Genomic DNA, 24,877 nt, shown 5'->3' with positions numbered 1-24,877 from the left:
TGGTAGTCACTTACGTGTTATGTAGCATAAAGGTATGTTTATTCTAAAGGTAAATGGTATATATATAGCTGAAGATCTAAGAGACTATTTAGGTATCTATATATGCATCAAGAAACAATCCAGGTCAGATCAAGCTCGCATCATCCCCGTCAACCCACCATTCCTCCGAGTTAAATTTCAGAGCTTCATCTCCACAGGCCCACCACCCAGAGGTCAGGTTGCGCGCGAACACCTCCAAAGCGGAATAGGCTATGGAATCTCCTAAGGTAGAAGCGTCGGCGAAGAAAAGTTTCTCAAAGATCTCCCGCAGATTCGGCTTCCGAGAGTGCACATCCGGAACAGCGGCAATAAACCTCCTAATGACGCCACTATTACCCTCTGTCTCCAGGGGATCGATCGGCTGCTGATGTTGTTGCTTCATCCCTATAATTAGTACCTCATAGGGCTTCCGCCAAAGGCCATTCAGCGGCGTGATGGGATCTCCATTTGTGGTGGTTTTGATCCAAACCCATTCCTCACAGACCGAAAGGCCCGCGCCCTGAATAGCGTCATAAGCGGCTTTACGTGCTCTTGCAGAGTTGGTTATCCACATAGCGGCTATGGGCTTTTGGCCCTTTTTCTCGTTTAGCTTTCGGGGTGGTAGAAAGTCACCCGGACTGTCACTTTGGAGGTTTTGGCGAATATCTTGTAAGTGCACTCTGAGAATATCTCGAATACGCTGCGTAAGTAGCCCACCCTCCATGTAGTTTTGTGTATGATAATGTCCGCTGCGTCGAACGGACCTATTTAGCCAGGGCGGATCGAGAAGAATTAGATCGAATTTCTGGTGTCGAGGAAGACCAGGTATCGGACTTGTAGACCTGTTTGGTCTCATGGACGACTGTGATATATGCAATCTGCAGAGTAAGAAACTCGACAGCGGGGGTACATCGTACGTATGGTGGTGGTGGCCAGCACATTCGGACTGCGTTGAGTCGTCAGGTCTTTGCAGTGCGCAATGTACTCTCACAATTGCATGTTCGGGGGACGTATTCCTAACTACGAGATTGCATAAACTCGACATAGAGTCGAACAGATTGGATCCGGCGGAAAGTATCAAAGGTGGATTATCTAGCTCTGGCTTAGTGGGCTTTCCAAGCATGGTTGAGGCCGTATAACCACCAGCTTCGAATCGACAGTCGTCATTACCATTGGAGTCTTTCTCATTGCGCCTTCTCTTTCCCAAAGATCCCTCCCCTTGCGTACGGAGATCTCGCCCTCTGCCATGCATCAAGGCTATTCTATCCAAACACCATTCATCGTGGCCATGGAGACCCTCCCGGATCTCGTGCAGCGCATCTATCACCAAAGGCGAAATGACATCATGAAAACCTCGCTCCGATACAGGGATCCTCTGTAGAACCTTGGCCCTTGCAGCATCCGTTTTGGGTTCTGTAGAACCAGGGAAAGGATTTCTTAGGGGAGCCGAAGACAGAAGGCGTCTTACGCTTGCATTCTTGTTTCTTGGAGAAGGGCTTTTGTTGAGATGTATCTTTGCAGAATCTGAGAGGAATCCTTGCTGAATGGATGAGAGGTCTTGTGCAAGAGCAATGGATGTTGGAATGTCGAGGAGGAATACTGTGTTCTGGGAATTTTGGTAGAGGATTGAGGACCTAGTCATTGTATGTTGTTCACTGTTGTCTGATCTCACAATGGTGGAGTCTTTTATTCGCTGGTCATTTTCGGGGGAAAGTTGGAGATGCGGGGATAAATTTTATGGAGATTGTCCAGTAAATCAACAATGAGCCAAAGACCTGGCTATGTATATATATAGTATTCCAGCTAAAACGTTAAAGCCAGGGTTAATTTCAAATAGAAAGGAATCATGACTGGTAGAGTAAGCCAGCATATCCTTTACGATCTTAAATAGAGATTATGACTAGTTCTATCATTATATAGGACGCATGATGCTATTGAAATGTAGATATCTGTCTTATAGACGGTCACGTGATTTTATATTAATAAGCACCCGCATCTTGTCCAGCGTAGCCAACCAATGATATCGCTTATACCTAATCACGAAAGGGTATATAAATCAGTGTAAGGATACTCTATTGCCTTCGGGCATTTGGTCAATTTGAAACGATACAGAGAAGATTAGCATGGCCCCTGCACTAAGGATGACACGCTATACAAGGAGAAGCTACCAATTTTTTTTGCACGACTTACTGTGTCGATTTGGAGGTTTTTTGAATATCGCCGAGAATCGACAAGCTTGTCGATTCGAACCCCGGAAGGGGCTATTCTCTTTTTCCTTTCTCTTTTTCTTGATATTGTCAGCTACGTGACTCTTGGATATACATCTCCGTTTATGAGACAGACAATCCCTAAAAAGAATGAATACCAAAGTTAGCTAGGATAAAGGCCTTTCTGTAAAGTAGTTGCTCTCGTCCTTGGTGGTTTAAATACAAGTGATCCTGTAGTTGGTTGTAACTCTAGAATATAACCTTCGAACGAGGGCATCTGGGTCATAGTCGCAAAATCCATCTATATGCTTCGCTGATGTGCTTGTCTAGGAGGCTTTTGTTTGTAAAGGATATACAGCATTCATCGAGTGAGCAGAGGAGATATTTAGGCTGTTCGAATGGGCCAGTACAAGCCATCAGATGTGCTAACACCTGAAGTCTTTCCCTAGCTGAGTACTTCTTGGAATGAAACTGAAATACAGTTAGTTCATTGCGATTCTTTGGTTAATTTTCATCAGAGAAGGTTTAGAAGGCGTGACTAGCTCGTATGATATTGAACGCAAGGGTCTCACAAAACCTATCCAGGGGTTTAGTACTAGTTAGCTCCGCAAGGGTACTAACGTCGGCGTCGCTTTCATTCCCTATTTCAGAGTCTCAGCTTCAATATCCTCGCTGATATAAACGTCGTCATCAATGTTTTCAAGGTCGGGCATATGCTCAATATATTTTGCTGCACTTAATTGATCATCCGGTATCAACACATTAGGAAAAACAACTTCCTCAGGTCTTGGACTGTATGCTTATTGTTTATTTTTATACCACTGTCTCTTTAGAGCTTCAAGTTCCATTGCCATCGCTTGACGCCTGAAGATATCTAAGTCAGGCGGCAAGGTATTAGTGACTATGTGGCGGTATATATTGGACAAGTCTAACTTTGCTGGTTTATAAGGAGCTTGGTAGTAGTCCGTGGCAAGCCTGCCATGGAATAGCTCGACCACTCTGGTGGTCTAAATGAATGTGGCAGCAGTGCTTGTATCCGCCCGAAACATGACTACCGTGCTAGAATAGACTGCGAGGCCTAATCCCGCCATTAATTTCGAGGATGGAAGCTAACAGCACACTTCATTGGGAATCCCATTATCATGTTCATGCGACCTTGACATCATAGAGTTGAGGTGTACGCTGCGAGTTGCGCGACGAATCGTACCGGGCTCATCCTCTTCCCAAGGTTGTACATTGGTAAACCTACTAGAAAGGGCATGAATAAAACACAGGCTTTCCTTTCCATGGACGGCATGGTATCCTTAGTGTAAATTCTGTTAAAAGGTACTCTCTGGGATTGGCTAGGGCGAAAGATCCATTATATTGCCTGGTCGAATACTATATCAAGAAGAAAGTCTATCGAGTGTAAAGCTTTGCTTCGCAATGACGTTAAAAAGGATGATTGTGAAAATGGTACATCAAAACATTCTGGATATAGAATAGTACCAAATCCGGCAAGATGGCGGAGTGGTTAACGCGTTGCACTGCTAGTCCTCGACAGGATAGTTATGCAATCCCTTCGGGGGCCTGAGTTCGAATCTCAGTCTTGTCGCTTCGTTTTTGCCCCACCATCTTAACAGCTTTCCCTTACTTTTTGTCCAACAGACTTTCTCGGTTTTCTAGTGTCTTCTTGCCTCTAGGATTGTATTGGAGTGAGACATGGTGTTCCCCGTTTCAGTTGTCGCTGGTGCCCATTAACATGGGCGTGCCCTATTTGGGCTGCCATTCATGGAGGCCCTTCCACTGTTTGTGGTTTTATTGCATGCTAATAGCGCCTACCTATTGCTGGGCTTCGTATGGCGATAATGTATATATACCTAGTTATGGTTTGGTAATACGGGGTGTGGATCACAAAGTACTATATAGGTGCGTACGTGTATCAAACATGTGCAAGGTCAGCCATTAAATGTTTAGCAAGCCCACCAACCAGTAGAACCTGGCACATCCCCCTACACTGTCTTGTCTCGTGCCACAGACAGCCAATAGAGGGAACCCAGCACCCATAATCATCTACCTTTGTCATGTCAGCAAGCAGCAAGATCCCATACTGATCGGGACATGGAACAGTGGAACGCGGGGTTTAGCCTGTTTCAGAGCTGTCAATCAGATTGGGGACCTAGTAATATAATTTTTAACTCATACTTTACTCGGCCCCCAAGGTTAGGATTGACATGGCCGTTAAACATGTTGATTACAATTCTTGAAGGGTTCAGCCATAGATTAATTGAATTTTGCCACTATTATACATATGTCCACTATGACATCACGAGAAAACCAGTCATCAGGGGAGTGAATGGATGTCCTCAGCGAGGCCAATGGGATTTAACTGTTCAAATAATAATAGTAGAACATAACATATTATAGCTCAGATGCCACATGACCTGAGGGTGCGTGACTTGAAACATTTTCGAAGAGTGGATGGATGGAAGACATCATGTTCAGACTTCGGTACTCACATTCTCGAAAGGCACAGTTGGCTAGGCCAAAGTGGATATCTCAAAAGGAATGAAGGCGGAGATAATTGGGGAAAAGAAAAGAAGAAAAGAGCGGGAGAGGGAGAGAGGGACTCCAGTACGGAGTATGATCTACCACAATGAAATGCGTTATTTCGAAGCCGCTTCCAAAATTGGGTCGGCAAGATCTATGGATGGGACCGAAGGAGCCGTTGGGGGCGCTCGTTCGTTCGTTTACGAAATGGATTACCAGGTAGATACATAACGAAAAGAGATTGAATACAGCTCTGTATGAGGCAAAACTCTCAGAATATGCGATACGATGCTACAAGGAGAAAGCATCAGTACCATGAATGATTAGTACTCAGTGGTCAGACTATGGGAGTCCATAACAATTCCTAGTGGTAAGCTGGTGACCAACCATAACAGTAATATGACATTTCTTTGCCCGGGGATCCGGCAAAAGAGCAAACCGCCTTCCCTTTCGCACTGTCAAGGTCAGTCCCTTCCCAAGCCGTACCTTACGCTTACCACGACTGTCTTCGTCGTCTTTATTTTCATCCTCGCTATTTTCCCTACCATTTCTTTTTCCTTTCTCCACCCCTCCCCCCCAAAATAATTATTCTTCATTTTATCCTCATATTCCAATTAGAATATTGTTTCTCTTCTTCACTTCTATTCGTATTGCGCTCTTCGGTCTTCTTCACTGTCACTATATCTTTTAACGCATCTGGCCGGAGACCGCGCAGTTTATTTTCCAGCCACCCGTTCAACTCGACTTGACCCTTTCGGATCCGCACTTCTGTGAACCGTTGCTTTCTGTCACCTTTTCACTCACTCGACCATCTATTGTAGCCGTCCTCTTTGCATCCCTTGCGATCTTTTCGGGTGGGCCTTGGTCGCTAAGTGATAATTATTATTACGGAGATCATCTACCTCAGTGGATCGTGACAGTCGGATTTGAACACTAGCCAAGATTACCATCATCTCTCCGTGGCCACGTCGATGCATAACGGATAGATTTTTGCGCAGCATTGACATTGTCTCACTCCGCTTTCTGTCTATTAATTGCCTCTGTTCTAGCTTACGTATTCCTTTGACCAAGTCCTCCGGTCGACCCCGCCGCGAACACCGTTCACACATCGGTCAAACACACAGAACGTTGGTTGATTGGAGTGCCACAGCTATCCGTCGGATCAAGCAGTGAGTGCACGAACACCTAGGCGGTATCAATTGGTACTTAATGTTCATTAAGACTGCTATAGTTGTCGAGGCATTGCACCATCAACACATGGTTCTTTTTGGGAACATCTCCGACTGAGCCGGATTTCATCGTCCTTCGACCCATCATCCACTGCTCTACAAGCAATTTATATTTTGGGAAGTTTGGTGCCTGCCTTTTTAAGGCGGAGGGAAATAATCTATAATGTTACCTGTTTCACGACCCGAGGGTCATATGAGCCTCAATTATATTCCCACCACCCAACCGATGTCTGGGACATCCACGGGGCGCAGCTCCCCGAGTGATTTGTCCGCCGCCGCCGTTAAGTCGCCCTTTGGACCAAGCGGCTTAAATGGCGCTGCAGGGTCAATCGGAAATGCGAGGCTAGGGGCTGGATCCCCTTCTCATGACCTTGGAGCTCGCCTATACTCGAAAAGGTAGGGTAGCATAACTATTCTGATACTGCTTGCCTGGATTTATGCCCTGGACTTACACTCTTCGATTTACTAGGGCACGAGAGATTCAGGCAGAGGAGGGTGTCTCGCCAAGTATCTGGGGTCCTCCTACCAGTGGCCATTCCACGCCGCTGCGCGAAAATATCCCCGAGTCTCCCAGCCAAGAGGGTTTCCCTGACTTGGTGCCCACCTCGAGTGGCTCAATCAATAGCCCTGCCCGGAGAGCTAGAGCTGGCACTGTACCCTCCAGATTCTCTCCCGTTGGTGCGCTCAATGAGGCAAGCCTCCAACAATCTTTTATGTCTCAAACTTCCCGGCCCACGCCATCAACTAGCCCTTTTCGCCCCTCTGGTGTTCCTGGAATCGATACGGGCGTGACTGCTGCTCCTGTTGCTACTGCAAGGGGTGCAGGTTCCTTGTCGCGTCTTCGAGCTGGCTCAATGCCGCAGAGAGCGAATTTCCTTGGGTCGTCCAGCCCTTTCGGACCATCCCTATTCTCTACTAGCTGGACTACGGGCCGCGATCGGGCGACTACCCTTACGAGTATCCGGTCTTCTGAGGGGCCTACTTCCCCCAGCCATTCGTCCTTTTCGAGAGATGGACTCACGGATACCGATGTTAAGACCCTGGACTACCTGGGTCTTGCTGAGACTCCGCAACAAGCACGGGCCACTCTTGCGCGACCCTCTGTGGATATGCTTCTCCAACAGCAGCAGCAGCAACAGCAACAGCAAGCTTCTACCTTGCCGCCGTTACTGGCAGAACTGGCTATGATGAAAAATAACAATAGATTTCGATCATACTCCGTGAACGCCAAAGAAAAGTATGCCGACGATGAGGACCTCGAGTATGAAAGTCGCTACTCACAAATTCCTTCGGGTACTGTTACACCTTCTGCCGCTGCAACTGCCGCCCATCTGGCTGCTACCCAGGCCCAGATCCATCAACACAACTTGGCCGTCCAAGCATTTGCTAACCATGCTTCCGCTAACCGGCCGCGGGCTAGGACTGCGGGAATATTGGAGGCCCCTCCCCAGCGGTCCTCAATTCGCAACTATCTAGCCACCCCTTCGCGCCTTGAGAATAGCTTTAGCGCTGCTGATCTGAATATTGCAGAGAGTGGAGAATATGACGAGTTGTCCGAGGCTGTGCAGCTGATGCATTTGGGTGGAGGTGGCGCTCCTAATCTGGGCATGCGGCAAGGCGACGTAGTTGATGAAAATAATCAGGACGGTCCGACGCGTGCCTTATGGATTGGCAGCATCCCAGTCTCCACTACTATCACTTCTTTGGCGGCCATCTTTAGCAGATATGGTAAAATCGAATCCACCCGGGTCCTGACGCACAAGAACTGTGGATTCGTCAATTTCGAGCGTGTTGAGAGCGCTATCCAGGCTAAATCGATCCTCAACGGCACAGAGATTTTCCCTGGCGCAGGGCCGGTCCGAATTGGATACGCTAAAGTTCCTGGCACTTCTGCCTCTACTCCTGGGATTAACGGCATTCAATCTTCTCCGACTCCTGACCCTAGCGCTAAGTCGAGCGCTGCTGATGGCATGGAAAGCTCTGATTCTGGGACCGTTGTTCCGCAGATACCTCCCCTGCCCGAGCTTCAATCGGAGATGGTGCAGATCGTTAAGGAATTTGGCGCTACTGACGAAGACGCACTAAGTATAACTGCTAGTATTCAACAGGCGATTGCTTTCCAGGCATTCGAAGACGAGATTCCTCCAATTCCTGAGCCCAGTCAAACCAGAATGTTCGATGCTCCACGTCTCCGTGATATCCGCAAGAGAATTGATAACGGTGCATGCTCGGTTCAGGAGATTGAAGAGACTGCAATCTCGATGCTACCAGAGATTGCAGAGCTATCCTCTGATTATCTGGGTAACACCGTTGTGCAAAAGCTTTTCGAATTTTGTTCGGAACCGATCAAGGAGCAAATGCTTGTTCAGATTGCGCCCCACCTCGCTGAGATTGGTGTTCATAAGAACGGTACCTGGGCTGCACAGAAAATTATTGACGTTGCCCAGACTCCAAATCAAAAGAATATGATTGTGGATGCACTCCGCCCATACATCGTTCCACTTTTCCTTGATCAATACGGAAACTACGTCCTTCAATGTTGCCTTCGTTTTGGCTCCTCATTTAATGACTTCATCTTTGAGGCCATGCTGAGCCGCATGTGGGAGGTCGCCCAAGGACGGTTCGGGGCTCGGGCTATGAGAGCTTGCCTCGAAAGTCACCATGCCACCAAAGATCAGCAGCGCATGCTTGCGGCCGCAATCTCCCTCCACAGTGTGCAGCTTGCGACAAATGCTAACGGTGCGCTATTGCTCACGTGGTTCCTCGACACTTGTACTTTCCCTCGCCGCCGAACTGTGCTTGCTCCGAGACTCGTGCCGCACTTGGTGCATCTCTGCACTCACAAAGTTGCGTATTTGACGGTTCTCAAGGTCATTAACCAACGCAACGAGCCCGATGCCCGTGAGATTGTTTTGAAGGCACTGTTCTTCAGCCCCGGTGACGAGGTCTTGGAGAAGATTTTGAGCGATCAAACATCTGGAGCGACCTTGATTTTCAAGGTTCTGACAACGCCATTTTTTGATGAATCCATTCGTGCAGAAGTAGTGAAGAATGTGACGAAAGTTCTCACAAAGTTGAAGGCAACACCAAGCCAGGGGTATAAGCGACTGATGGACGAGGTTGGCCTCTCGTCTCGTGGCGCTGCCCGGGATAGCCATCATGGACGGGATCATGGGTCTAACTCAGAGAAGCAACAACAGCGCCCCGCCTCTCGGCCTGCAGTTTCGAATTACCCTTCTCAGTCATCCATAGACAGGCAGTATAATAGTCAATTTGTTCCCACCATGCTTGCTCAAAACTTGGATAATACCCGGTCCGATCAGCAGCCAAATGTTGCGTCGTTTGATCCTTATGCCATCAATGGAGTGAATGGCCTTGGCTCTGCGGGTACTATCAATCCTTTGAACGGCGCTTCAGGCATTAATAGTTCGGGCTTCGGCCAAGACCCCTTGTTGCCACTTCAACAGGCGCAGTACCAGGCTTATCTGGCTGCACAATCCCGAGGTATCTCGCCTGGTGGAATTTACCCGAACCTAGGTACCACCAATTTTGGATATCCAGGTGGATCTCCTTCGGTGGACAACCTTCGGAGCATACAGGCTCAGGGTAACCCCTTGTCTGGCGCTACGCAAATGAGCCCCCCTGGCTCTATGCTCAATCAGCCAGGCTTTGGTCCCCAGCAGTTTAGCCCTGTCATGGGCACGTCTCAGATGTACCAGTATCCTCAATATAATTTCCAGCAGCCTGCCCAAGGACAGTCCGCTGGGGGACGACGTGGACGTGTAAGTGATTCCGAGTTTATATGCAGCCGGCGATTGACGTGTGGAAACTAACATGGTTGAATAGCGCTGAGGCTCGCATATGACCTTTTAATCCAATTTTGTTTCAACTTTGTGTATAAAGTTAACATCTTTTTTTTTCAATTTCTTGCTACTTTTATGGATACAGAGTAGTATGGTTATATGCACGAAATGACCCTTATCTCACCTAGACTGACGCTGGATCGTCTTGGAAGAGGGGGAAAGGAGAGACGACAGTGGAAAAAGTGTTGTGATGTTTTTAAATTTTTTTTTCCTTTTGTCTTCTTTCTCCTTTATTTATTTTCTTTCCTTTTTAAAGAGCATGGTGGTGTCACATTTGTCAATAAATCATCAAGTGGTGCGAACCACCGATTCTCAAGTTCTGTTTCTTCACCCATAGTTGTGTTGGATACAAGAAGAGTTGTTCCTGTTTTTCTATCACTCTTAAAGTCCTGTATTCATGTGGTCTCAATCTTGTGGACTACTGGTGATGTGACGAATTTCCTTGTTAGTCTTGACACGAAACTTTTGTGAAATGTTTGCCCAGCGGCGCCTGTATCTTGTTAGGAATCTACCTTCTCTGGAATAGATGACTTGTTATCATGCTTGATTTTCTGTGGCTGTATTTCTATATGCCTAGTGAAGTATTTATCTTGAGTATAGCTTCCATCCATTAGATGTAAAAGCAAAAGTTTGGAAAAGCCCGCTCTTGAGACAATACTAGTAGCAATTGTAGGGTCTGTTAATATCATCAAACCTGCGCGTGAACCGCTATATTCCCGAATTTACAGTTAGAAAGAGAACTACTGGCACAGTCTCGCGAGATGAAGTTAGCTATAAAAAGAACAGGACACTTGAGTCAGGTGTAGAAGACGCTGTTTTTACTGTCAGGCAAAATGCCCGGGGGTCACCAAGTACACTATGCGTATTATACGGATCTACCTACGGGCGCAGAGGAAGAGCCACACGAGTATATATGATAATTGTGGTTATTTTGCGTTTTGCTTTTCAATGTGATGGGACGCTGAATCAATATCTCTACAGCACCGAGGATTTATTATTCTATGGCGCCTAGGTTCTATCTTACTGACGGTGCGCCTATATAGCTAGACAATCCAGGAGTAGGCTCTAACACGTTAATAGAAAACGGTTTGGCCAGTTAAGTCGGTTGACCTAATGCAAACGTGTGCTGGTCCTCGCAGCCCGACGGAGGCAAAATTGGGGATAACTAAGACGATGTGATTTGTAGAGCAAGGAGTCTACAGGAGTAATCTCGACCCTGTGGCCTTTTAATATAAGATTGTCTTTATGTCACTATTTATAACCTTATTATCCTTATCATCCCTGGTCATTCTGTGTATTTCTGTTGGTGTGCTTTACTGGCTCAATTGTCTATCTATGTGCCATTGGCTCCTGTCTCTGTTCAATATGAAACCAAAGAATTCAGATGCATATACATACGAGAGCGTCTTGGAGACTTCTCAGTTAACTCGGACATCATTACGAGAATACTCAGGATCAGGACAAAGGTGAACGCAGAGCGGCGGAGGCCTGCCAGACTCTCACACCTGCCAAAGATCCACAGACATACCGAGATACTTAAGATACGAAGATACGTTCGAGAAAACATGGGACTTTTGCTATATATAGGTAAAAGGGCAGCAATAGTCTCAAATTTCCGTCATACCAAATCTAAGAAATCTTATACGGAGCACGATTGCCTTTGATTAACACACCTTGATGCAGCTGAACTGATCAAAGGCCTGTGCAAGTCTCGGCAGTGGCTGGGCTTTCGAGTCTTTCGACGTCTCGCAGCAGATCGGCCCCGGCACCATCTTCGAAACGGATGTACTTCCAGGGGTGACATATCACCTGACTGGTGCATGCTCTTGCTGCCAGACTGGAGGCATTATCGTGGCAACGGGATATCAAAGCAGTAACTGTCTTCGCTGAAACGATATCCAGCTTAGCTTCCCCCGAATAGCCCTGCAGATGTCCAGAGTCTCGAAGTGGAAATCACAATTTGATTGGAAAAGGGGAAAAGGTCGGTTTACCTTGAATTAATCTGTTGAACGCAGCAAGTATGCCAAATGAAAGCCGGATTGTGTTTCTAAACTGCCTCCCACATGAGCAGCTCAACTGCTTTTGCGTGATCGAGTCTCTCTTGATTATTGGTCTCGGACACGTCTATTTGTTTGAAAAGTCTATCCAAGAAGCTCTAACCCACGACACCTTCAAACCACTGGATCGAACGGTTCAATTTCGATAACAAGAGTATCTAGCCATCGGTTGCATGGACAAGCAAAAGCGCACCGCCCCTTCCGGATTCAACTGAGACTGCACACTCTTTCGCTTATACACTGAATAAAATGGGACGAGTGTCAGACGTGGCCACATGATCCACCGCGGCGCAATGAGGGTTATTTCTCATGCCAGAAGCTAGTATAGACTACCGCAGCCACTAGCGCGACATAGAATACGGCGGAGATGGCTGGGCATACCTCCGCACAACAGGACGGAGTTACGAAAGACTACATGGGCCCCTGGCAGGTGGATGACCAGGTTATTCGAGGGTGGTAGGCAAGGAACTCCAATGCTATAACATGGCAAATATTTAGTCTGAGACATAAAGAGAATGCTTGCATACTAACCGGGTATACGCCGTTAGCAAAGACCAAGTCAACTCTCGTAGGAGACTAAAACTTACACTATGGGGGAGAGATATGAAGGTAAATTAACGATAATATCGTTAAAAAAAGGAAGCAGCGACAAGACTGAGATTCGAACTCAGGCCCCCGAAGGGATTGCATAACTATCCTGTAAAGGACTAGCAGTGCAACGCGTTAACCACTCCGCCATCTTGCCCCCTTATTGGTCAGCTTTATTGACAAATCGGCTACTAAGGAAAATGGTCAGATAAGTACAAATGCTCGTTCGAATCCTCCGAACTGGGCTTATCAGGTTCTGGGTTATATTCTTTCATCATTGCTCTAACCAACCTACGGCCTACTAGGTAACTAGCAAAGGCTAGGTTCCATTCTCTAAAGCAGGCCTTCGGTTATACTGCTTCTCGATCACTTCCGTCTCCTCATGGAACAACAACCATCCGAGTTTACACTTAAGCACCGTTAATGGACGCACCTGTTTTTCGTTTTTTTGTCGTGCCATTCGCAGTACTGCCCTCCCATATTTCCGCACTTGAACGAGCGTCTATAATAACCAGCCTTACAAACTCCTCAACTTGTGCGAATACTCGCTTCCGCGTTTAATTTCAGTACCCCCCTTTCCTCCGACGTGTATCTAAGACCGGCTTTCGATATAGGCGATCGTTTTGCCTCCCTCACCTATTTCACAACAATATCTGTCGCCCCCAAGTCACGGAGAAATGGCAGATAATAATGTAGGCCAGTCTTCTGCGCAAGAGGAGGTGCCAATGGTATCACTCATTCATGGACGATCAAAGCGAAGCACTGCAGGACGCCACATGTCTGCACTCCTCAATGCTGAAGCCGATGACGATCTTGCTCTTTTGTTTGAAGAGGTTGATGATGACAATGAATTCTCTGTTGGAGCAGAAGAGGAAGGGGGCGAGGACGATGATATGGGGCTAGACTCATCTTCCGACGACGAGGACCAAGGGCCCAATGCTCGGTCGGATGATTACGACGGAGAGATACAGTTGCAAAAGGAAGAGAAAGCTGACAAAAAGAAGAGAAGGGAGCAGCAAGACCTTCGATTCAAAATAGCAAGAAAGAAGGTCAAGATCGATCCCACCGCCGTGTCCGCGGTACCCGCCCCTCGACCAAAGAAGAAGTCGGAACGTATCTCGTGGATACCTACACCTGAGGAGGGGCCTACTCGGTCATCATCCCGTCGTCAAACGATGCAGAACAAAGAGCTTACGCATGCACGTCTCAAGGATAGCGAAGAGAAGCGCATTCGACTTATAGCGACGATGGAGGAAGCAGCTAAGAGGAAAGCACATTTGAAGCCCAAGGAGATAACACAGGCCGAGCGTCTTGCAGAAGCCGAAAGGGTTGAAAGACACAATAGCAAAAGTCTTAATCGATGGGAAGAGATGGAGAAGAGAAAGGCAGAGGAAAGAAAGGCCAAAATCGAGGCCCTTCAAAATCGTCGTCTTGAAGGCCCCGTTATGTCTTACTGGAGTGGCATAGCTACCTGGGCTGATGGTCGCTTAACGCGCCTTGGTAAAGTCGACATCACACCGAAGCCAGAAAAGGAGGAAAATGCGCGTAAAAAAAGCAAGAGGCCGGACAAGGAGGCAAAGGCTGTGACAGAGCAAAAGCCTGTTGATAACTCCACCCCCGGACCTGCCACAACACGGTCTACACCCCCAACTACTTTTAAAAGCCCAGCAGAGCCAGTTGTACCCGGCAGTGAGGATAGCCTGAAGCAAAACCAGGAGACTGTCCAAATGGAGAAAACGGACACTGTTCTTATGCAAGAAAACGATGCAAATCTCGAAAATACAACCAATACTGCCAAGGGTACCTCTCCGACCTCGGCATCTCCACTTGTCCAACCCCCCAAACCCATGTCTGATGACACACAGGGCGTTGAGAAAACTCTGGCTGCTGAGTCACAAAAGGAAGGAACGGAGCAGCCAGAAAAGCCTGTTGACGACAAGCCTATAGAAAGTGCTTCAAAGGACGAACAAGATTCAGAAAAATGCGTCAACGATGCGAAGCCCAAAGAGACTCCGAAAGAGCCAGCGTTGGGTCCACAAGACGTGCAGATGTCGGATGATGCCTACATCCCGAAACCAGAGGAACAAGGACAAGCAAACGGAACCCCGACGCCGCCTGAAGAGAACACAGTCGCTATATCAAAGGAACTAATCACGGAATCTACAACCGCTCAGCCTTCCTCTGCCTCAGCTACAGCCCCTCAGGTAGATTCTCCCAGTCTTCCTGCTACTACTGCCACTGCAGCAGATGCGCCTCACGTGCCTGCACCGCCTAGTCAACAAGGAGAGACGTCCGCAGCGGTTCAGCAGGAACAAGCAGTTGCTGAGGTACAACAAGACCAGGCAGCCACTACGAGTGAGGAGCCGCTACAGCCAGAAGCTCGGCAACATCCTCCAGTCATTGAACATACGGGGAGAACCCTCACAGTGCTAGAAAATTTCGATGATAAGACCGCCCAGAGCCGCGAATTCAGCATTTATTTCAATGGGAAAAAGCCGCCAAGGCTCACTAGTATGTAGAATTCCACATTCCAACTCTACATGTTATTCCACGGCCTGCTAATGTCCTGAATAGAGATCTCTTCGTCACTCTGTGTCATTACATCACTTCCATCGCGTTACCGAGACCCCGAAACATCTCTTCCCTTTGCGAACTCATACGCATATAATGAGATACGGAACACTGTCGCTCAGAAGTACGCCTGGAGTTCTATGCTTGGATGCTATGTTGGTCTTAACGGTGTTGCCGCACAAGGAGTTCCTGCTCGCTTTTTAGATCCTCAGGCACCCCCACCAGAAACAGTGAGTGAGAAGAAAGACAGAAAGTGTGGTAATGAGCCTGCCGATGGAGGTAAGGATAAAGTTGGTGAAACAGATGCTTCCGAAGGTACTCCCAAGGCGTCTAATCCAGCAGCTGCGACACCTACACCTGCGCCTATGACAGCTGCGGAGGCTGGATCGGGCGATCCAATGGAAATTGATAAGCCATAAGCTATGGCTGTGTTCATCATTCAGATATCTGTATTATGTAGTGATACCCAGGATAGAAATAACTGATTTAAAAAGGTACGCTCTTCTGTCTGACCTACGTTGTTAATCAAAAAGTACTAGTGACTAAATTTTGTTGCTAATAGTAGTATGTCTACATAACAATGTATGAAGGTTGCCCAGGGGTGGGGAACTGCATTTATGGGCCAAAAACGACAAGACTGAGATTCGAACTCAGGCCCCCGAAGGGATTGCATAACTATCCTGTGAAGGACTAGCAGTGCAACGCGTTAACCACTCCGCCATCTTGCCAGTGGTGCACATTTATGCGCTACACATGACGCTGTACAGGACTGAAAAGGATCATTACACATTTATAACAAACCCGCCTCGACGGCTATTCCAGAATAATGGCTCACACGCCAAGGGCCTGTGCTTATTTCAACAAGCTTGTGGAGGGTATGCTACGGTAGGGTGCGGAGCATCGCATAAATTTTGCCCATGAAGGTGCTATACTATCTTTGCTATCCGCTGGGCTACCCTTGGCCAAACAGAGCAAATAGCGTCCATAGGAGCACTTTTTGCCTATGTTTGGGGACAGAGTGGTTGATATTGAAACCCAGTCCCGATGCACATGGTTGAAACCCATCATTGAGTGTGTTTCTAGCGCTTTTAGCCGAACTGATCCCACCTGTATACTCAAAGGATTTGCTTCGAGATATCACTCGTTGCCGGCTATGGAGGAACATAGAGAACAGATCTAAGGCCCCCGTCAGTGGATGGTTTGTAGGCCTTATTGACGAGACATCTGGCCGCATCTACCATGGGTGCTATATATGCACTGTCGTGAGCTCTCTTCTCTATTATGTAGGAAGGAAGAAGTCCCTTCTCGCTACCCAAGGTTGCGTTAATATATAGTTTATTCCAGATACTGTGCACGCCTAATTTCCCTGTAAGTCGAGATCGTGGCTGCCACAACAGGATGCAACATGCTATTGTTTCACAGGACAGTTGTTTTTGCAAAGGACAAGATACCTTTTTTTTGGTAACAGACCCCAACAAGGTCCATGCTCACATTCAATGTATTAGTAGCATTTCAAAGAACCCCTAAAGGTTGTTATATATTAACATTATCAACATACCAGATCATCTGGCTTACCTGGATGTTAGGTATATCGTCTCGCTATAATGAGTTGTAGATGGATGCCTTCGTGGGGTTTCTAAGCTACCGAGTCAACGCGCTGGTTTGATGAAGATTCCCGCCCCTACTGGACATCCAGGATGGAATAGCAAGTGGCCTTCCAAAAAAAAATTGTTGCCACTGTATCTTTAAGGGTACGGTTAGGTTCAATATAAGTTGGTGAAGCAAAAAGATGCGACAAGACTGAGATTCGAACTCAGGCCCCCGAAGGGATTGCATAACCATCCTATTCAGGACTAGCAGTGCAACGCGTTAACCACTCCGCCATCTTGCCGGAGGTTGTAACGATTTCGAATACAGAAAGACATATGAGGCTAGAAATCCAAACAGCATATTCATACTAGAGTAGTCTTCCGTGATTGTTGACATGGGCTACTAACAACCCTATAAGTGACACCTGCTAAGATAGCGCTCGACCAGTAGCTGTATGACCTTCAAATTTTCGGATTCTGGCTAACGCACGTTGCTTGAGAGCCACCTTGATGTCCCTTGTTTCACATCTTTGATTAGGTAAATTGATGCATGCCGGGTTTCTGTAGCGCGTATATTACCATTGTGAAGATGGATAGTTCCAATAGTTAAAACCACTACAGTCGGCTCGGAAAGTCGAGTGTGACAATGCTCTGCCTTGCTGTGGGATGTTACTGTTGGACAGTCCCAAAGGATGTAGCGATATTGCTTGCAGAAGGCGCACGGTAGTTCAAGGCTTTCGATTGGTGTGGTTCATGTTGCCGCAGTAAAAGCACGCTCTCCTTAGGGCTCTCGCCTGCGAAGTTGAAAGGCATGATTGAAAGGCGTGAGGTTGTTATTTCAAGGTGGAGGACGATTTGGAAGTCAATGCGGGCACCTACTATGGGATTAGAAGATGGTAGAACGTGTACAAGAGGTATTCTTCTAAGGATCAAGAGTCGAAAAAAGGAACAATAAAAGACAGGCGGTGCTTTAAAGGTAATTGATGTGCTATATTTGAAACATCCATATTCAGTCAAACAAAGGGACTGGCAGAGTGCCCTATAGTGTTGTTAATTTTCTCATATTCACTCCAGTTTGGCCACTATGAACCGTTGCCACAACAATAGCTGATATCCTTCACTTAATTTTAATTTCAGGAGATAGTAGTCATCAATAGTGCAATATGAAATTGAAATGAGGACAAGGGGATGAAAAGAAAGAGCCTATATCCGCAGTCTATAGTGATAGTCACTTGGCCAAATCCTAAAACTATCTCAAATGGTCTAATGTAGGTTTGCTGCTGGTTGAGAGTTCTGAGGTCAAATCAGAAAAGTACTTGCGAAAACTTACGGGCTGTATTCATTAATTATAGCGTTGTGGAGGGCTGCGAATTTTTATCTTGTCCGAATAATGTATGCCTTGAAGGTGCAGCACTATGTAAAAACGCTCGCGGTTCACGGACTACATTCGAAATACCCTACCTGTTGGTCTCCCTTCACCTATGTGCATCGTCATGCAAGAACTGACTATACGAATGAATTATTAGAAACAAGGTGTCAGATTATGGCTAATATTATCCGTATCTATCCCCAGGGTCCTTGCTTGCCCAGACATGGAATGCGACCAAAAGAAAAGGAAAAATACTCACTCTCGTAGTTCCTCGTCCAGACCAAGATGAATTATAGTAGAATTAAGGCTGTGTTACATTTACGTATGTGACCCTGAAGTTTAAGTAGAAAAGGGATTGATTTCGTGCTATTGCGATATCAAACTGCGGTATGAGAACAGTGCTGGATTGGCCGCATGCAGGTGCACAACGTGCTACTCTGCCTACCCTATTGTCGGGTTCGAGTGGGATTGATTCGTCAAGTGCAGGCTCAACTTAACTCTTACTCTTACTACCAGTAGACCTTCAGGTGAGGATCCCATGATTGTCCGTATTGAGTAATATGGCATGTGAACCATCACTTGTGACCTTCATCTAGGGTCAGGGGACAATGATAGAGGAATATAGAGAAGATTTGCGTTTTTGACCTGTCCTTCTTCCTCTCCTTCGGACACACGCCTTGGACTCTTCTTTTTCTTTCTTTATTTTATTTTATTTTATTTTGGTTGAATAACTCAATGCGCAAGGCCAAATCAGGTACCTGCGACATTTTCTGCAATAATCCTCCAGCTGCATAAAACACCGCATCTGTGGTTATTATTCCATTGCAGCGGTCTCCTGCCTCATGCGGCTACCTACAGGATTACCCAGTCCAGATTGGATTGAATAAAATGCGCAGCGAAGAATGAGGCTACCAGAGACCCAGCGTATATGGAGTTGTCGAAAACAATATCTCACCACACTCCAAACAATAGAATGGCATCCAGAAGTGCGCGGAAACCGACGGTCCACGTTGAACTAGAAACACCGATTTGGAACTAAGTCTAGAAATCAATCTTGTTTTGGAAGCCACTTCGCAGGGCAAGAAGAAAAAGTCGATCCCTGGGGCGGGGAGCGGGAATTTGTCTCCGCTATTGATCGAATCAATATGATTGAATACCAACGATGGATCGTCCGCAACCGTGGAACAAAAATTATTCGTCGATGCGATGGTCCACAGCCAGATCCAGGACATGTCATATTATTATGCTGAGTCCTAGCACCTACCCAATGGGGTTTCCATCCAAGTATTTAGAGGTATTCGTATGAGTTTTTTTTTTTTTTTTTTTTGCTTGTTCATCATCGACTTCCAATCCCCGCCATTGCGGCCCCGCCTTCTCTTATTCTGTTACTTTTCGGCTCTTCGTTAAATTGTCCGCAGTGGTTTGTAATGACCATTGGAGAAAGTATTAATTTAACCTATGGGAGCGGTGGGAACATGATGTTAATCTAGTATTAGAGAAAAATACATCGAGTGTTGCCTATTCGTTTGAAATATTTGTATGTGATATGGACAAGTTGCCACAAACAAGTCAAGACACGCGAACTTCTCTTTTTCTTTTTTCTCCCCTATGTCTCATATGTTTCCCCCTTCCATAACATGCTGTCCATGGCGTCATTTCAAATTAGTTAAAGAAAAGGTACAATGAAGAGTTACTATCGTCCACGCTCCCTTGGCTAACAGGGATGGCAAGTGATATCCGAGTACCTGAGCGAAACCATGTGCCATATGGTGCAATCATTGGATCTAAAAGGCTGTTGATCCTAGCGCACGGGTTCTCAGAATCTGTTCTGGATGCAGTCCACATGTACGTAAAGCCAATGTTTTTTTGCCTCAACCTGTCTGACTTGGCTAGAACAGGTGGCGTGGAGCCGACAGAGCGTTGTCGTAGCTGAACATGATTATTGAATCATTCATGGATGCCCGAAAGGAGGGCCAACATGGACCAAGCGGTAGCCCCGCGTCGAACATTCATCACAGCCAAGCGACAGGCCACTCAACGTGTATGATATGATTGGAGTCTTGTTATCCTCCTAAATCCGATAAGCGTGATTCGGTCGGTTAAAGGGAAATTATCTTATCGCGGTTGAACTTGGTGGACAAAGTAACGGTGATGTTGGAATTGTGATCTAGCAATACTGGACTAAACCGAGAGGGTGCCTACATACTAGCAGTTGATAGGGTCTGTTAGCTGAACAGACCGTTAATTTCTATGTTGTTCGGGTCAAGTTAACCCCTCCCTTTAGGATATATATTAAACTGAGTAGAAAGCGCCTCTGAGTATAATAAGTATATTCCCAAAGAATTCACTTTCTAAGTTCAACTTCCCAAGCTTCTTCTCCACCAGAAACAGAGACACTCTACCTATTTATAGGATGGACAAGTTCCAATGAGAGGTGGAACATCAGTGGTGAGGTAATTTTGTCCTTCCATTTTTCATAAGAGATTGCGTGTTGGCCATTCTCAGCCTCAGGCACCTAGGCAGTCTAGACCCCTTCCCTAATGGCGTGACTCAATTGCCGTGACGTGCTCCGGTCACGTCAACCTGTTTCATAGACATCGTTCTTTTCCACTGGATCCGCTTAACTCATTACTTCTTTCTCCAGAGGACCGAGGTGGAAATCGTTCTAGAATTCCCGTCTATTTTCCAATTATATCCATGTCTCTCTTTTTGCCCTTCTCTTTTCTCATACTCTGGCTACTATTGAAACGGAGTACATAACCGCCAGCGCCTCAGCCGCCCACAATCTGGGGTTTATTTTTATCTCGGATACATACTTATATAGCATTACTCGGTCCATTCATACTCCCCACTGCTTATTTTCGTCATTTCTTCGGCATCCCTTTCCCATACCAGTGCTCTCGGCTACCGCTTGACATCAATTAATGCCGCATAGTCGTACTACAGATCAGTAGTACTACTCCTGTACACACAGAAAAACCACCTTGCACGTGTCCTTCGACCAACGACCAAAGACATTGCAAAAGAGACCGAAAACCAGAGAGAGAGAGAGAGAGGCACGCACAGAAAGAGGGAGAGAAAATCCTTAAGGCCAGTATGTATAGTTAATTACCTATCGCTGTTCTTATCTGCTTGGCTTCACTCTTCCTTATCTCTCCCCACTCAGCGCCCCATGATAACTGGTATGATTATGACCTATCCTGACTCTCCATGCGCCACAGCAGATAAACATCCCAGAAAAGCTTATCGCTGACCCCGAGGAATTCGGGTGAATATTTGCCTCATTGCTGAATGGGCTGGTCGCAATATTAATCGCTCAGATCTGGTTACATTCTCGTTTTCCTGATTGATTGACCCGCCATTGCACATCATTTTTCCGGGACAGAAAAAAGGAAAATAAATTGGGAGCAACTGGGGTAATATTACCTTTTGCAATACAACGGCGGTCTGAGACAATTGTTCCAACGAGTTACTCCATCTCGCCCCCTTCTAGCCGCAAATCCCTCATACTTTGTTACCCTCAGGGGAGACCAAGTTCTCCACCGCTGGACCCGGCGTCCTTTGGCGCAAGGTACCCATCATCAGGCTATTCCAGATCAATTTTTCGACCATATTATATTTATCTGTAAAATCCTCACCGCCACCCATGACTCAAGGCAACTTTTCTTCTCACCATCGACGCATTCCTTCCGGTTCGTATGCCCCGAAGCTGAGAACAGCCCGGCCGGCACTACATCGGAAAGGTACATCCTTTGTGAATCACTCCATCTCGAAACTGGGTGCAGGACACCCCAAGCATACTGAACCAGACGACGATTGTCAGCCCGACATGGCGGCCAGCTTTCTCAATTTCTGGTATGTCATTGTTTATCTTTGATCTATCGTCCTAGGACCCATGATTACTTTTTCCTGCCGGCCTTGCCATCAGCTCTTCCCTTGCATGCTGGGAGCTTTTGCTTATCTGGAATCGAAGCTAACCAATTTCTGCAGTGCCATGTGTGAAAGGCAGATTACCGTACCGGACAATTCTCGCCTTTATTGCAGTGAAAGGTACGTTGCTTGCCTTATCATCCCATTTTCTTCTTATACCCTGGCACAGCCCCCTTGTCTTTTGTTTATATCCTAAAGTCCACCTTCCCCGACTTGTCTCTTTCCGATTTACTTGAATATATCTCTTTGCTCATATTTCTTATTAGCTGCCGTCGCAAGGACTCCCATAAACCACTCTCAGCTTCCTTCACATCGAATAATACCATGCCATCTTCTACTACTCCACCCGCTTCTCCTCCTTTGTCTCCTCGAACCATTGTACCACCAATGACTCCTACCAGAGTTCCTATCACATCGACTGTGGCTACCCGGATACAGAGTGAGTTCCACGACTCCAAGACGGATCTGGATCCCTCCGAATGGAAACCGGTAATACGCATGGGTCCCGGCGGTTCAACCTCGATGGTTTCCTCAGAAGCCTGGCAGTATCTATCTCAATTCCATAGCGGCTCCGCTCCCGTTCCCATGCGCCGTTCCAGGGCCGGCCACCGCAGCTCGGCCAGTTTGTCTACGTTTACGGACAGTGCGGGTGCTCCTCCGTCGCTGACTCATACCCCTTCAACTGCGGCATCTTCGTTCAGCAGCAATGCGTCCGAGGGTTACCTGAACGAGGCGGCTCATCGCCCATTGCCTCCCCGCCACAAACCCTACTTCTCAGGTAGTGCTAGTGGCACGAAGGGCGTTGAGCTTGTCGTACCTCACATGCAGGCTTGTGCAGGGCACTCTGCTGTCGATATGAATGGAGCATCGATCTTTCCGGCAAGCAGTGGCTTTTGGGGGGACTACAATGGAAAGTCCCCCGCGACTGTCAGAATCTCGGGCGCCCTACCCCTACACAACCCGGCGCGTCCGCAGTGAGAAATCTGCCTGGTTATTTCCAAGGTCAGAGTCTATTGCTGGTCTGTTTTTGGCTTCGATGGACCCTACGTGGAGTCGCTGTCTTTGTGAGGCGCGTCGACTTGGTGTTAGGGGGCTAGATGGACTATGGTTCTTCTTTTTGGCTGAAACTGGAATGTAGATTTTAAGGGAACCAATGGTTCTCCAAACAAACGAGGGAAAATGACGTTACGTGGGCACGGTAGTTCTATCATTTGTTTACACCAAGTATTCAGCGAATCGCACCAAATAGATGTTAATAGCGCAGGCTCAGGCCGGCATTTGGCGAATGGGCCGCATAGATAGAGTATAGCAAAAATAGTTTCTTACTTCATACGCGATAATCCATCGGTAGCTATAAGACTGATAAGCGTGCGCTACAATATTTTGTATTGAGTTAACTAGTGCATAAGTCTCTGCTTCTCCAAATAAAAAAAGAAGACTATAATTAGCCTCGTCTAGGGCGACGCCGTGCAAATCATGCTCTCACTCTTATGTACTAAAAATAGAGGCCGAGCCTCGTTCCATTGATCTATCGATACCTCCTATCATCGGCTGCAAATCCGAAATAGAGTAGTTTGATAGTAATTCGATAGGAATTTATAGATTTGTAGACCAAGAATCTTTTGTCAGTAGTGCTTTGGGGATAAATATATCCGATTTTCAGCGTTTATTTACCTTGCTATCGATCGTGCGTTGAACTACCGGCGGTACTGTCATGCTTGCCCTCCAAGTAGGATTATATCAGGGTGACCTTACTGATAAGATAAAAGTGGTGCAAGATACTAGGTAAATGCACTCTATTACGTGTGTACTACTACCTATTTTATATCCAAAGGGTGTTATATCTGCATAATTTGTTCATAACTAGTTTGGAACCCCCTAGGAAGGTATTTACATAGTAGATAGCCTAATTAGCATACCCTATAGAGAGGCGAAGTCAAAAAAAAAGGAAATAATAAATAAATATTTGGATTTTCTTGCCGTATGCAAAGCTCAGCATATATATCTTGACCTAACACAATACAGCAGTATTCATAATATGCATGCCGTAAACGTATAGAATCCAGTCTCGATATTATCAAATTTTCACAATCAGATAAAGATATATCAAAAGAAACTTCCCCACCCCCCCCTCCTCGGTAGCCCACAGCTCCTTCAAATCTCTACTAAAACATACATTAGATCAAGACTCCTCCTCAGGTGCATCGGCCCAATCACCCGAATCGTCATCCCCATAACAGCAAGTATAGCAGTTCTTTGTCACCCGGAACTATAGATAGTGAAGCTTAGTTAGTATCCAAATGTATTCCCGGGAGATAAAAACCCATGGGGTCAAATTAGAAAAAAAGAAAACATACAATTGGCAACGCAGGAGCCTGGCAATTCAATTGGTCTATGCTCGACACACAAGTCCCTAGACATAATGTATTCCCTGTGTCGATTCCACCGGGCTGTCCTATCATCTGGCCGTAGATACCCGTGACGAAGAGGCAGAGGGTGGAGATGTAGCGTGCGGAGAGACGACCGCGGGTGGAAGAGGAGCGGAGTTTCATATTGAGATTGAGGTTGACTGATCGGGGCATTTATTTCTTCCTTTCTTTCTTTGCTTTCTCTAACCCCTTTGTGAAGCTATGGGTACGATGTACTGTGTATGAAACCGCGTCTTGACCGGGAGCAATAATGTGGTGTTTGGTAATGGAAGAAGATAGTCTATGTGCGTGAGAACGTGAGGGATACCTTACACATATGTTAAGTAGGCGCGATGGCACGCTTTTAAGAAGCAGGAATACAAGGATCCCTGTCTAGTGGTATGCAAGGGGGGTGGGGAGGGAAGACCTTGGGAGGGAGGGGTTTTGATTTGAAGAAGAGAAGGACGAGGGCTAGGTGGTGGATGGAGGCTTCATTGGTGTATCATATAGGGTTGGCGT

At 46.6% G+C, this 24,877-nt stretch overlaps 6 protein-coding genes and 4 non-coding genes across 10 annotated transcripts; 4 read left to right on the top strand and 6 right to left on the bottom strand.

The window, feature by feature from the left end:
• Positions 1 to 86: 86 nt before the first annotated feature.
• On the bottom strand, positions 87 to 1,895 carry BDW43DRAFT_285196 (MT-A70 family). Its single transcript, XM_032042915.1, has one exon. It carries the CDS (start codon positions 1,658 to 1,660, stop codon positions 125 to 127), a length of 1,536 nt encoding a protein of 511 aa, XP_031897452.1. The 5' UTR covers positions 1,661 to 1,895; the 3' UTR covers positions 87 to 124.
• A 1,825-nt stretch (positions 1,896 to 3,720) lies between these two features.
• BDW43DRAFT_t183 lies at positions 3,721 to 3,819 on the top strand. Its single transcript has one exon. It is a non-coding gene; the product is annotated as a tRNA-Ser (tRNA).
• Positions 3,820 to 6,146: 2,327 nt separating this feature from the next.
• On the top strand, positions 6,147 to 11,736 carry BDW43DRAFT_313874 (putative RNA binding protein Jsn1; the record flags this gene model as incomplete). Its single annotated transcript, XM_032047689.1, has 3 exons — positions 6,147 to 6,379; positions 6,453 to 9,765; positions 11,545 to 11,736. 3 exons carry the CDS (start codon positions 6,147 to 6,149, stop codon positions 11,734 to 11,736), a joined length of 3,738 nt encoding a protein of 1,245 aa, XP_031897451.1.
• Positions 11,737 to 12,549: 813 nt separating this feature from the next.
• Positions 12,550 to 12,648, bottom strand: BDW43DRAFT_t182. Its single transcript has one exon. It is a non-coding gene; the product is annotated as a tRNA-Ser (tRNA).
• A 336-nt stretch (positions 12,649 to 12,984) lies between these two features.
• On the top strand, positions 12,985 to 15,682 carry BDW43DRAFT_161839 (putative signal transducer). Its single transcript, XM_032038603.1, has 3 exons — positions 12,985 to 15,002; positions 15,066 to 15,556; positions 15,625 to 15,682. Exons 1-2 carry the CDS (start codon positions 13,169 to 13,171, stop codon positions 15,479 to 15,481), a joined length of 2,250 nt encoding a protein of 749 aa, XP_031897450.1. The 5' UTR covers positions 12,985 to 13,168; the 3' UTR covers positions 15,482 to 15,556; positions 15,625 to 15,682.
• Positions 15,683 to 15,691: 9 nt separating this feature from the next.
• BDW43DRAFT_t181 lies at positions 15,692 to 15,790 on the bottom strand. The gene has a single exon. It is a non-coding gene; the product is annotated as a tRNA-Ser (tRNA).
• Positions 15,791 to 16,854: 1,064 nt separating this feature from the next.
• Positions 16,855 to 16,953, bottom strand: BDW43DRAFT_t180. The gene has a single exon. It is a non-coding gene; the product is annotated as a tRNA-Ser (tRNA).
• Positions 16,954 to 18,717: 1,764 nt separating this feature from the next.
• On the bottom strand, positions 18,718 to 19,347 carry BDW43DRAFT_285185 (uncharacterized protein). The gene has a single exon (XM_032042914.1). It carries the CDS (start codon positions 19,250 to 19,252, stop codon positions 18,929 to 18,931), a length of 324 nt encoding a protein of 107 aa, XP_031897449.1. The 5' UTR covers positions 19,253 to 19,347; the 3' UTR covers positions 18,718 to 18,928.
• Positions 19,348 to 21,666: 2,319 nt separating this feature from the next.
• BDW43DRAFT_313872 (uncharacterized protein) lies at positions 21,667 to 22,928 on the top strand (the record flags this gene model as incomplete). The annotated part of the gene is made up of 3 exons (XM_032047688.1): positions 21,667 to 21,875; positions 22,011 to 22,070; positions 22,217 to 22,928. 3 exons carry the CDS (start codon positions 21,667 to 21,669, stop codon positions 22,926 to 22,928), a joined length of 981 nt encoding a protein of 326 aa, XP_031897448.1.
• Positions 22,929 to 24,132: 1,204 nt separating this feature from the next.
• Positions 24,133 to 24,502, bottom strand: BDW43DRAFT_313871 (uncharacterized protein; the record flags this gene model as incomplete). Its single annotated transcript, XM_032047687.1, has 2 exons — positions 24,133 to 24,219; positions 24,308 to 24,502. The coding sequence occupies 2 exons, from the start codon at positions 24,500 to 24,502 to the stop codon at positions 24,133 to 24,135; spliced, it is 282 nt and encodes a 93-aa protein (XP_031897447.1).
• Positions 24,503 to 24,877: the final 375 nt, after the last annotated feature.

This window comes from Aspergillus alliaceus (assembly GCF_009176365.1).
Source record: "Aspergillus alliaceus strain CBS 536.65 unplaced genomic scaffold BDW43scaffold_41, whole genome shotgun sequence".
Lineage (NCBI taxonomy): Eukaryota > Fungi > Ascomycota > Eurotiomycetes > Eurotiales > Aspergillaceae > Aspergillus > Aspergillus alliaceus.
The sequence above is the reverse complement of the archived record's forward strand: the minus strand, read 5'-3'. Positions and strand labels throughout refer to the sequence as shown.

Coding starts and splice junctions, on each gene's coding strand:
- BDW43DRAFT_285185 (XM_032042914.1), bottom strand. CDS start 19,252: ATGTCCTGGATCTGGCTGTGGACCATCGCATCGACGAATAATTTTTGT.
- BDW43DRAFT_161839 (XM_032038603.1), top strand. CDS start 13,169: ATGGCAGATAATAATGTAGGCCAGTCTTCTGCGCAAGAGGAGGTGCCA. Junction 15,003..15,065: donor AAAGCCGCCAAGGCTCACTA/GTATGTAGAATT, acceptor TGTCCTGAATAG/AGATCTCTTCGTCACTCTGT.
- BDW43DRAFT_285196 (XM_032042915.1), bottom strand. CDS start 1,660: ATGACTAGGTCCTCAATCCTCTACCAAAATTCCCAGAACACAGTATTC.